This window comes from Perissodus microlepis, chromosome 16 (assembly GCF_051167445.1).
Source record: "Perissodus microlepis isolate ML-2025 ecotype Zambia chromosome 16, ASM5116744v1, whole genome shotgun sequence".
Classification (NCBI taxonomy): Eukaryota; Metazoa; Chordata; class Actinopteri; order Cichliformes; family Cichlidae; genus Perissodus; species Perissodus microlepis.
The window spans coordinates 9,370,067-9,382,776 of record NC_140476.1 but is presented as its reverse complement, the minus strand read 5'-3'; the positions used below and the strand labels follow the sequence as shown (position 1 = coordinate 9,382,776).

Genomic DNA, 12,710 nt, shown 5'->3' with positions numbered 1-12,710 from the left:
GCTCCCACATAAGACGGAGACAAATTACTGGTGGGGACCAACAGGTGCTGGTCCCAGTGTGTGGGGACAGAGAGCTGAGTTGAGTGCGTTCAATTACAACTTACAACAGGCATCATCAGAGGTGTGAGAGGCAGGAAACTTATAATAGCCCCATCACGGCTCACCTAAGCACGTGCATAGTGACCTAACACACACACACACATTTCCTGCATGTCAGCTACACTGCTGCCAATATGTTGCCAATCCCGACTCTTTGCTGGTACAACTCACAACCCCTCCAGCCAAATTAATCCAGGCACCGCCATAATCACCGCACCAGACCTGCAGCCATAAAGAAGGGGCTTACTTCCAAAGCTATTATGTTTGGAGGTGGCGAGTCGTAAAGCAGAGGCATATGCACTCAGTTAAAAGGCTCCCAGGAGCTTCAGATGGCAGACAACAGAAGTTGGGGGCCTGGAAAAGGAGAAAAAAGGCTGGTGGAGATGATATAGACATGTATCAAAGAGTTGGCAAAAACAACAAACGCTGCTCAGGAATGCGACTCCGTAGGGTTAATAAATAAACATGTCATCATCTCCCAGCCACACAGAGGGGTGGGAGTGGAGTAAAGGAGGGAGGCGGGAGGATTGAAGCAAAACTGGGATCATAAACGGGGACTTTTTTTTTTAAGGTGAACTTGCACCCTTGCCAACAGATTTAATGGGAGATACAGGTATTAATATTCCCCTTTATAAAGCAGGAAACAGGCCTCACAGCCTGGTGCTCTGGTAGGCTGGCGCCAGCCTCACCCTTTTGGGCACGGCGCCCACAGTGCCGCCCTCTACCCCCATCTTTAAACCGCCGCCTTCAATCTGTACATCTAATTCAGCTCAAAAGAATTCTCAGTGCCTCCAGCAACAAATTTTCAACAATGTTTGGTCAGCAAGCTCTTGTTTAGCTCAGTGATCTTTCCTAATTTTACCTGGAACAACTTTCATTCACTCTGAAACTCTCACCACTTGGTAAAGGAGCGTTTTATAGGTGGTGGTTATGACTGAAAGGGTGAACAGGTTCCGGCAGGGAGTGAGAAAACAGATGTTGCGCAGGCCGTGGCGACGCAGCAGTGTGTGGTAACGTGTGTGAGTGTGTTTGTACGTACATATATGCGAGTGTCTGCATGTACATCGGTGCTTTGTGGGCCTGAATCCCGGGCTGGTTGTAATTGTGGGATCTGGATTTATATAGAGGCATAATTACAGGCACACACTGATACAGTAAAGAAAAGGAATATTAAAAAAGAAACCCGAGTGAGAAGTGTGCGTGATTATTTTAAGCATTTGCTTGTGCCGAAATGGTTTTGTGGAAAATGAAAATGCTCTAATTGGAGGGTTGTGCTGATCTCCAGAAGTTGCTAGCACTCGATGTCGCTGCAGCCGGAGCCAATGGAGGGTCACTTTGCAGCCCTGCAAAGAATAGGTCTGCAGCTTTTCCTCGTGTAACACTGATAACAAAACAGCAGTGTTTGAAAAATATTTGTATTCATGGCCAATATGTGAGTGAAAACAGTTCTCTGAGAATCCACTGGCCTCTTGATAAGTTCATGGAGACAGTTAAGCTAATGCAGAGTTAGCCAACAGCAGAACGAGGAGTGGTGAGGATTGCAGCTGAGTTGGACCCACAAAGACTGCCAAGAAATTCAGCTCAGTGCCAATAAATCCTCAAACACGTAGTAAGAAATGCAAACCTTCTAACATCCTTGAACGTGTGAACAAACTGTCTCTGCTTTCGGAAAAAAGGGTTAGCATCTGTTTTGAGTACAGGACAGCAAAGCCAAGCCAAGAACATGCATACTTCACTGTGTTTTACTGCAACTAACTCTGTGGGTCAAAGAGTTTCATTGAGAAATAACATTTATGTTCTCTAAACAATTCTTAAGGGATTTTAGTTTGCATAGTATTCTGCAGATATTCAGCTTTGGACAGTGAGCACCATCATACGAATCTGGAAGTAGAGCAAAGATCTATTCACATACACAAGAAAATATCAAGTAAATATTTATGTTTCTAGGGAAAATGGGGGAAAATAGATCAATGTAAAAACTTGGATTTTAATGGTTAATGGTAAAATAAAATGCGTTCAGTGCAGAGTGGCTTAACCTTTCAGTATTTAATGTGTATAAACAGTAACATCATACAAAAGTAACACAAATCTGCGAACCAAAGCATGCTAGTTTTTCCAAATAAGATTTTCTAATAATGTTTCTGTGCTTTGACAAGCACTTTTAAATCAGCAGATAATCTTGAGCTTACCCACCTTGACCTTGAATAGAGATATAACCACACCACCCTCACCACCATTACACCAAAGCTAAGGTTTTGCCAGTCGGCCTCCTCATCTCCATCCACCCCCCAGTCCAGCCTGAGACGGGGACTGTTTATTTTTCCTGTTAAATCGCACTAATATGAACACTGTGAATTTTATTAGCGAGAGGGTTTGCACTGTATCCTCTATGAGCCCCCGGTGTCCAGCCCAAAGCCAGCGATGTGTTTGCCATCGTGTTTATGCACACACTTCCAACCCATGTGCTCATGAACTAACATATAGTTAAGTGTTTGTGTAAGCAGTCTGAGGGGAGCCCCCCTCTCCTCCACCCCATCAACCCCCCCACCCCGCTACATCAACACTGAAATCTTTTTCCTCAGGATGGCAGACATTTACTTTGGCTGCTGCTTTTGTCATGGGAGCTTCAAGGTTTTCCCGCAAACTACTCTGATATTTCTCTGCCCACCCACCCCTCACATACCTGTGCATTCATATACAAACAGCCTTCTGAAAGCCTCCCAATGTGATACCATAATGTGACTTTATTTGCATCTATAGCAGTGGCGGTGAACCAATGCTAATAACACTTTAAAGTCTGTTCACTAACTAACTTTACTTTCCTTAGTCTTAATTCTACTGGGATTAAGAGGCTAAGATCAGCTTGGGCAACTGGTTTTATGGGCCCTAGTTTATCTTTTGTAATTTTAATATATTTATTATTTTGTATATTTATTTATTTATTAGTAGGGCTGGGCCATATTATACCATTCACAGTAATACCGGTACAATGTTAGGCAATGATAAGAAAATCAAATATCGCGATAGAATATGGGTAAAATGCGCATGCGCAGTGCAGAATTGGTTTGTAAAAATGGTGCAACTTCAGTGACGTGAAACTGGTTTGGTTTTTGTCCGTCAGATAGGCACCAAAGCACAGTTTTTTTGTAGAACATGCAAGCGGGCAGTCGTTATTACTGTATTTTTCGGACGCTAAGGCGCTCTTAAAAGCCTTTAATTTTCTCAAAAATTGACAGCACACCTTATAATCCAGTGTGCCTTATGTATGAATTCTGGTTGCGCTTACTGACCTCGAACCAATTTTATGTGGTACACGGTGCTCGAAAATCTGCGAAAAAAGTGTCTAGTTTGACTTTGGTAATCTATGAATCCGCACCGCTTGATGGATTATCGGAGCATTACAGCTACCGTACTCAGGAGCCTCGCAGAGTAATACGTACTGTGCTTAAACATAATATTACCGTATTGTGTGTGTATAAGGACCCCAAAATGACACCTGTTAAGAGACATGCGTATGAAGCGGATTTTAAACTCAAGGCTATCAGTCACGCAGTAGAACATGGGAACAGAGCAGCTGCGAGAGAATTCAGCAACAGCTGCTTGTTTAAGTGAAAATAAATTGATGGGGTTTTTTGCACTAATAAAGTTGTGGAGTTGTAAAGTATTTTGTCTCGCATCAATTATGTAATCAGTTCTATTGTTATCGCAAATTTGCAAATATATATCATGATAAATATTTTTGGCCATATTGTCCTGCCCTATTTATTAGTATTAATTTCTTGGTATATTTATTTGTAACTGTCTTTAGGTTTATTGAAAGGTGTTATACAGATCTAAGTTGTTATTATTATTATTGTTATTTTTTTTTTACCATTATCAAACCCTTAAAATACACAAAGGGCATTTAAAATAATATTCATATACCCAGTATCACTTAAACCTCATTCAAGCTTAGGCCTCAAACACAACTAGATGCATCTGTACAGATCTGTACAGATTAAAAAATGCTAAATGTACTACTATTTTTATTTTAATGTCCCCCTGGTCTCCTTTACTTCCCTACTGTTACACATTACTTCATATTCATATTAGTTTCTTCTTTCCCAGGTCTCAGCCTCACTGCAAGTGGACCTCCACACACACACAGAGTGGAGCACAAAGAGACAGGAGAAGAAAAATAGTTGTTGTGGAAGCTGATAAAACCGTATATTACTATTATGCAATAAAATAGCTTCCTTACAAATATTACACTGAATATAACAAGAAAGAACGAGAAAGAGAGAAGCACCATGATTACCTGAGTTTTCCAGTTATTTTGACTCACATAGGTCATACTGCTGATGGGATGTGACAATTAGCTGCACACATCTTTAGGTTGGCAGGTGTAGCTCAGCGTAACAATAAATAAATGTTTTCTGATTTATTCATTTTTTTCCTTTTTGGCTTATGAGCTGGTGTAAAAATCTACTGAAAGTAGGTTAGTTGTGGGATTAGCTGTCACTTAAAGAAGCAACTGAAGGAACTTTTCTTTAACTCTAAACCAGCCAAGCTATTTTAATTAAAGAAACTCTAGGAAACAATGCTAAATTAAACAAGCTGCCAAAAATGCACATTTTTCATGAATGTGTCTTTGGACTTGAATGTATTTTTGTTATTTCAGCCCAGTCGATTTCTCACCAGATAACGACAGTGATTGATGCGTGAAAAACATACCACAAGCACCGATACTAACTTACAGAAGCAGTTAAGCGTTGCAGCGAGGCCTTCACGGCCACTGCTAACACTGTTTGCTTAGGAGACCTGTCCATCACCCTGTCTTATGGCAGTCCTGAGGGAAGGGAGAGTCTTAACAGTGAAAAAAGGCAATCATTTTGCTTTTTAGGTTTGTGTTTTTAACAGTCTGTGCCACTTCAGTCAGCGCCACAGCAGTGTCTTTCAAATGCTGTCATCCTCATCGGGGAGAAATTGGTGTGTTTAAGTTTCTCGTCTGAGGTATACCCGACAGCAAATCCTAAAAATTCTTAAGTGGACCAGCAAGACCTGCAGTCCTGTCAGAAATACCGTGTGCTCACAACTTTTCCAGCAGCACCCTTCTCACAGCAGCACCCAGTGTTTGGGGCTCTACTCTGAGCCTTGCTGTTCACTCATCCAGAGGGAAAACATGAGCTGGACGAGCCATACTATAGGGTCACTGAGTGCTCCCAGTTCTTGCGGTGGGTCTGCTGAATATTAGTGCATAAATTGATTTTTAATATGGATTTTATCTGTGCTGCCTTCCAAAACTAACGGCAGGGGTGAAGCACATATTTGCCACGTCCTCCTCCTCCTCCTTCTCCCATGTTCTAGCAGTAAATAAGGCTATTGATTCAGGCTGAGGCTGCCCGCAATGACCATTAGTTGGCCGCCTCGGTCAATGTGGTCCCTGTGCCTCGAGACTGGCAGAGTGACCCAAACCTGACCACATCACTCCGAGGATGGTAGAACACTAAATAAAAGGTGGTAGCTAGTGTGGACGTTGCAGTGAAGCAGGCGGTGGGGGTGTTGGGGTGGGGGTTGTGGCTACACGAGTAAACAACCACCCAAACAAGTGTGGGCATGGCAGCACAGCGGCGGTCACTGAGGTGGTGGGAGAAGGAAGAGGAAGGAGGAGGAGGGCGGGAGAAAGCGGTGGTCTACAGTTTCTGAAACCCCGCCTCAGCCTGCAGCTCAGCTCAGCTCTGTTTAACTAAGTGATTGAGGTAATTTAAAAGATTAATGTTCAAGCCATCCTGTACCTGATTTTCTCCTCTCTGCTGAGTTTTCCTACCTGTGTGTGAGGACGGCAGCTTTAGTGTCTTCTGGAAGCGTGACAGTGCAGCAGGTTTTTTTTCTTTTTTTCTGGGTGGGTGGTTGGATGGGATGAAAGGAAGAATGAGGGCTCCTGAAGGGGGTCAGTGCCAAGCAGGGTGTTTGATTATCAGGCATCGAAAAGGCCGACTTTCCTCTCTGTGAGCTTTCTCTTTCTCATTCATGAGGGCTGAAGGTTTCTTGGAAGCGTTTCCTTGCTGAAGTCAAACGTCTGTTCTGGTGCCTGACTGTCACTTTGATAGAGGGCCGAGGTTCTGGCTGGCATCAAAGAACAGGCTGGCCTCTGTGAGTTTGTGTGCAAACACGTGTACGAGTTTGTGAGCATTAGCCTGGCGGTTAAATTTCTGCCTGCCACTGAGTGTGAGTGTGTGTGTCAGCAATAACCTCCCTGCTATTACATAGCAGTATATGCAGGATTGAGCCCTGCCTGATACAGAGCAGAGATGAAGGTATACCTCCATGCTGCCTCTTTATTGGCTACCCCGGACGTTTTTCTTTTTTGTCGGCTGTTACTCATAACGACATCACAAACACACCTGAAACACAATCAGAATTAGAGACTTTAAGGTAATGTGGTTTTATGAGATCCTGGCCTCTGGGCTTTCAGTGTTTACACACCCTCAACTAGCCTCGGCCCCCATACGTGTAAGTCTAAAAACCACTAGCTTTGATGTTGAAAGCACTGCCATGAAAAAGCCTCAAGAGGAAGAACAAGAGGACCGTATCAACATGTCTGGTGCTGAGAACAAAGGACAACGTGGCTGTTAAATTTGGCTCTTAGTGTTAAAGTGGTGATAAAAGACAAGCTTGGGTTTCCGTATCAAGATGGTTGATAATATTTTGACATATCATGCTGGAAGCGCCGTGAGCTTCCACAGGTTCTGGTTTTGATTTGGTTTGAGGTTTTCAAAAATGCCTAATTATAAAATAAAAGTCTGCAGGCTGATTTTCAGCTGAACCAAACAGAATGATCTATCTTCTCCAGTGACTGATTTTCATGTCAGAATCTCCCAGTGAACCCAAACATTCTGTTAGATAAAATCTGGACAGTAATTTGAAGAATTGCTGTTGAAATTTGACCTCACAGTGGGAATCATGGTTTTTTTTCTTCTCTCCATGCTACCCCCATGGTGTCACTTTCCAATGTGAGGCTCACACAGAGCTCCAAAAGTCCAGTCCTGAACATGTCTTTGCCTTTTTCCATTGATGTCTGATTAGGTCAACACACTAAATTAAGCAGTTTAGGCACTAAAATGACTTAGTTACAATTAGAAGAAACCCTGGGTTGATATAAAATACACCTTTATGTAAAATTTGTTAAAAGTCTAGTACCATCTATAATAAGCTTCTCCAACATTTCCTGAGTTACAGGTATGCCTATTCTTGCATGCATCCTTTCATTTCCTCATCATGTCCATTTATGACAGCCCTGGATGCTAGACAATGACCTTAAAGTGGTATATATATAACAATAGGCTCTGATCATGTGTCAGTGTCTTTTCTTTTCAGTTTTCTTCCTGTTTTATTTTGAAGGTTATTTCTTCATGTGGCTTCCTGTCTCTGTTGAGTCTACTGGTTTACACAGTTTGGTTTCTTTTTTACCCCATTTTTCCTTTTTAGACTTTTTTCCACTATGGAAACTTGAAATTAAATATTATATTTTTTGAACATACAATTTAGCTTCCTTAAAATGACCCTGTCTTAAACTCAAAGTATTCTTTCTCAGCTAAACTATTAACGCATACATTGATGGGTACAGTAAAAGTGTCAGTACACTCAGCATTTCTCTCCTCACCATCCACAGGGCTGATGTAATCGGGAAGGTGAGCTGCGGCCGCTGCAGCTGCCGCCGCCGCACCACTTTGCATCAGCAGGTCACCGTAGGGGCTTCTCTGGCTGGCGCTGGCCATCAGGTAGTACTCTGCAGGGTTCGCTCCCGGAGGCGGTGGCGGGAGACTGAATAGGGCGCGGTCCTTCAAGTGTTCGTGGGTTACTGCGGCAGAGAAAAGAGACAAACGGAAAATAGATCAGCTTCTCTTTCTGGAAATAAAGATCAAAGCAAATACTCGCAACCAGTAAGAGAAATTGTTAGAATTCCCGCTCATCCCTCAGCGCAGAGGTCGTTGTATCCCTGTGAAGTGATGCTAAAGTAATTCTGACAAGTCAGATGGGCTGAGCAAAATGGATTTCCTGTAATGAAGTGATATGTTCACAGACAGTGTTTGACATATCCCTCGACAGAATGACAAAAACAAACAGGAGAACAGCAAAGGAATCGAGTGCCCTGCTTCACAGACTCAAGATTCGTCGCTGCATGTTCGCCCCAGGGCATGAGGCTTTAATTTTTTATTTTTTTTGATGAAACAAGTCTGATGTCTTTGAGGCTTGAAGGGTTTGGGGAAGAATCTCTGGGGACTAAAGGGAAGCAGAAGAAGAAGGGGAGCAGGGCAAATGGGGGAAGGGGGGGACCACATTCCTGCACCTCTTGTGTCTGACAGGCTGAAGTCATACACAGAGTGCAGGTGCTCACGGACCCGTGCAATGCTGAGGAAGCCTTAAACGCTGCATGAGCAAAAGTAATATTGACGTAAAAAGTGTTAACACCTGCATCCAGTAAAGCAATGTTTAAAAATGTCATAAACTATAAGAGTGAGCGACAGATTGCTTTTACTTTTTCCTGCTCCTTCCCTATTCCTCCAGTGGGTGTGGGTATTTGGAGGAGACAGGGGTATGGGCTGAAAGTGGATTAATATGCACCCTAATGGAAACACTGGGGAAGCTGGGGTTGTACCCTCTGCACGCACAGACGCATAAAGCAAAACTGTGGGTCCATCAGAAACTATTAGGCCATAGCTGTGGTAACAGCGCACAGGCAGCATGTTTGTGCTGCTGCAAGCATACTCCTGGTTTCTCCACGGCTGCCAGATCACGTTACCACCGCCGCACAGAAGCATTTTGTGTCTGGGTGTATGTGTGTGACCTCACATATGAACACAGAGGGATGAGGGGTAGCGGCTACGCTCCACGGCCCCAGAGAAAGCAGACAGAAAGTTACGCTGGTCAAAAGTTGAAATGTTTTCCAAACTCAGCTTCTACCCGTGCAGACCCAGGCTTTCTCCAGCTTCAGTTAAGTGAAAAGTAGAAAACAAAGAACTGTAATTCTGCTGTTTTAGTCTGTGTCAACAGATCAGCGTGAGAGGATTTTGAGTGTCTACATGAGTGTGAGTCACCTGTTTGTGTTGTTGTTGAAAGTGCTAAGAAAGCTTTCTGAAAGTGCTATATGAATAAATCATATATATATATACTCATATATTTCTTTTGATAAATAATACAGAAAATTATAATAATACTACAGAAAAAAAAACTAAAGCTACCACTCAAACTATTATTAGCTGAAATCATTTATTCTGGTTATTTTTAAAGGCATCATACATTTCCTGCACAGAACCAGTTCAATCCAATATTGTCAAGTAAAAACCCTACAATAAACCAGACTTCAAGAAGGTGTCAAAGGTAGAAAGTCATTTTGGAAACCGCTCCAAAGCTCAGCGAGTCATTGTCACATAGCTGCCATGTTTCCCATCTATATATCCAACAGACATTCAGAAATATTCTGGTGAAAAGGATAAGTCAGTTCAGTGCTGAGCAAACATCCATGGATGTCTACAGGCAGTTTGCTTTATTCTCTGGAGACCAACCAATACTAGAGGAATGCTGCTAACACGGCTGAGGCTATTTTACATGTAGTCAGACGTTAGGACGTCCTTCCTTTTACCTCTCCACACATACTGTAGAAATGTCAGAGATGCATATCAGCTACTAATTACATTTGCGTTTGGCATTATGAGCACAGACTTTGTATCACACCAAAAGCAGTTTTACAAACAGTCTTTAACACATGCATTACACCTAGGTAACTGTATCTGGAGTTTACACATGCTCCACTGAGCTCCATGCTTCCACAGGCTTTATTTATGTTCTGCTGAGCTGCAGAGTGCCCTCCATTTGGTGCCACACTTCCCCGCCTGTTTATCAGTGACAGCATCTCTTCCGCATTGCTTCTCCTGAAAGGTGGGGAGGCTTTGCTTTGCCAGCAGCGTGTGCTCTGTGATTTATTGGAGCTCGTTGCAGGCCTTGTTTTCCTCTCCTCTCCGATCGGTTGTGGAGGATGGCGCTGTCACTGTGTGAACTCAATAGTTCAGGCGCACGGAGCGTTTGTGTCTGTGCTAATTTTCCACGGCCCCCCCCTTTCCAAACACACATACAAACGAGCGGGCACCGCAAAGCATGTGCCTGATACAACCACAAATTACCAGCATGCGCACACATGCAGAAACACCAGAGCATGCTTGATGAAAGGTGTGGGTCAGGACTTATGTAGGGGAGTGTATAAGGTGTAAGACTAATTATCACTGCTGGTGAAATAATCAGCTGTGTAAACTGCAGCCGAGCAGAAACACTTGGTTTATAGTTCACAGGATACATAAATTCTAAACCCGCTCAACTCTTGTCTCACCTCCTTAAGGCCGAGTTTCCAGTTTACTCTTCAGTCTGTGGTCATTACATACAGCAAAGAAGACTGAGTGTTTAAATCTTGCATATGCATGGTGGTGACTGTAATCCAACAGAAGGTAGTCTCATCTTATTTTACTTGAGCAGATTTTAGATATAAATGTTATAAAGGTGCAAAGAAATTGTTATAAGCTTCTGATTTAAGTTGCCAGAATTATAGCTTGCACTCTTAGACGCTGAATTTACATAGAAGAGTGACTGGAGACTTTTAAACAAATCTCTTGTACGAGTAGTCCTTTTTCTGCTCTGGAGACTCTAAAAGTTGGAGGTCCACTTTAACCAGAACCTGCACAAGGTGGCTGACGCTGCTCCCCTTGTAGCTCGCTAAGGCTGCAGATCAAAACAAAGTCAACAAGATGCAGTGCAAGATAGTGGAGGTGCAGTTCATCCATGGGATAATGAAGTTATTATTGTGGTGATATTTATTGTTACAAATCTTAATTTGAGAAAGTGTGTACATGCCTCCTTTTGTGTTCACACACACTTGGATGCACACATGCTCTCATCCTTTCCCTCTCCTACCACACATACTGTTTAATTGTGCAGAAAACTACAATATGATGATTTTTATGGCTTGAAACAACTATAAGTGCTTTAGATTTTTGACTTGGTGAGCAAACACCTCATGCAAGTTTATTCTAAATGGACCATAAACTTAATTCTGAATTGTACCAGAATGCAAGAAGGACAATCAGTGAAACCTGAGCCATTTTCAGACACAAACTCTAAACAATGTCCAACGTGTCCTTTCTTACAAACACAGCAGCAAAAATCTGACTATTATAAGAACTCTTGTTAGATTGTGATGGAGGGCACGGGATGAGCACACCACTTTGAGTCTGCAGGCTGATTACTCGCACATATTCTTCAAGTTATAAAAAGTATCACACAGACTTTGTCGGAATCCCGTTTAACTTCTTAGTCTACAGATTTACACATTTGCATCCTGACACACAGCTTCACAAGGTAATGCTGAGAAAAATGTACTCTGATAAACTTTAAAGCACAAGTTCTATTCAAATATACCAACATGGTTTAAGCTCCACTGCTCACTGACATTTTTGTGGTGGTGCATCAGATCCACTGAGGGGGGAAAATCTTACCGTCAGCAGGGCTCAGTCCTCGGGCCGCTGAGATCATAGAGAGGGTGGGACTGCTGTGTACTGAGCGTAGGTAGTGCTCCATGTGAGGGCTGACATACGGATGTGGAGGGCTGAATGGTGACTCGCCGGTCCCGGCTGCCGCGTGAGGAGACAGGCGAATCAGAGAAATATCTGAGATGACTGGACTGCCCGTCAGTCCAGGAGGCCTGTGGAAAGGAAGTAAAAATTGGACAAATATAAATAGCGGTAGAAAGATTTAGAGGCAGAGTGGATTAAGGGAAGGCGCAAGACAGACTGCGAGAGATCAAGGGAGAGAAAATAGAGTGCATTCATTTGAATATTAGCATTGTTGTTATCTCCTGAATGATCTCCAGTGGTATGTTCATAGACATGCCTTAACTTTTGTGTCTTCAGTCCAAATCCATTTACACCCTTTCCCCTCCCCAGTCACACAGCTAATACATAATAATCCCCATTTGTTCACCTTCTCCCATTAAGCCCTAAAGCTACAGACAAGTTGAGACCAGGACTTCAACTGCAACGCTACGATGAAGTGTGTTGTATCTGTTCGGGTGGGCAAAACTGCTGGGTGTCTCAAATCAAGTATTACAAGGAGTGTGATAAGAGGACACAAGCAGATGCTTAAAACCTTAAGTGGTTCCCTGTAGCCACATTCGGCTCGAAGTTTATCTGAAGTTCTCCGTCAGCCTGCCAGTCAAATTGGCCTATACAGTAAATTTGTTACCTGTGGCAGGTAATTGGCAGCTGTGCTAGCAAGAACGCAGACAAGTAGGTGTTGTAATCCTGAGCTAGATAAAACTGTCTGATAGCCGCTGGCAGTACGACACAGCCCTTTGAAGGGGCACTAGTATTTATGTCGGCCAAGTTTGCTTTAGGCATGACAAGTGGCTTGTTTTTCCCCTGAGTGTGTGGTACGAAAACCTGGCACAGATCCAACCCTCAGAAACACACTTAAGCCTAAGCAATGATTACTAAAATGCTAAATAAAAGAGGGTGGTTATGTTACTAGCTAGTAAATTGTCCATCAGTATGTTGCAGAAATCAAAGTGAGACCCTGTATCCACTTGT

At 43.0% G+C, this 12,710-nt stretch overlaps 1 protein-coding gene across 1 annotated transcript in view; it reads right to left on the bottom strand.

Annotated features, from left to right (window-relative positions):
• Positions 1-12,710, bottom strand: part of gli2a (GLI family zinc finger 2a) — an 84,260-nt gene that overhangs the window by 15,980 nt on the left and 55,570 nt on the right. Inside the window, exons 4-5 of the mRNA XM_084907912.1 lie at positions 11,622-11,827; positions 7,742-7,939 (exon numbers count right to left, since the gene is read on the bottom strand). Of these exons, the coding sequence (XP_084764038.1) occupies positions 7,742-7,939; positions 11,622-11,827 (404 nt within the window). The remainder of the gene's footprint in view (positions 1-7,741; positions 7,940-11,621; positions 11,828-12,710) is intronic.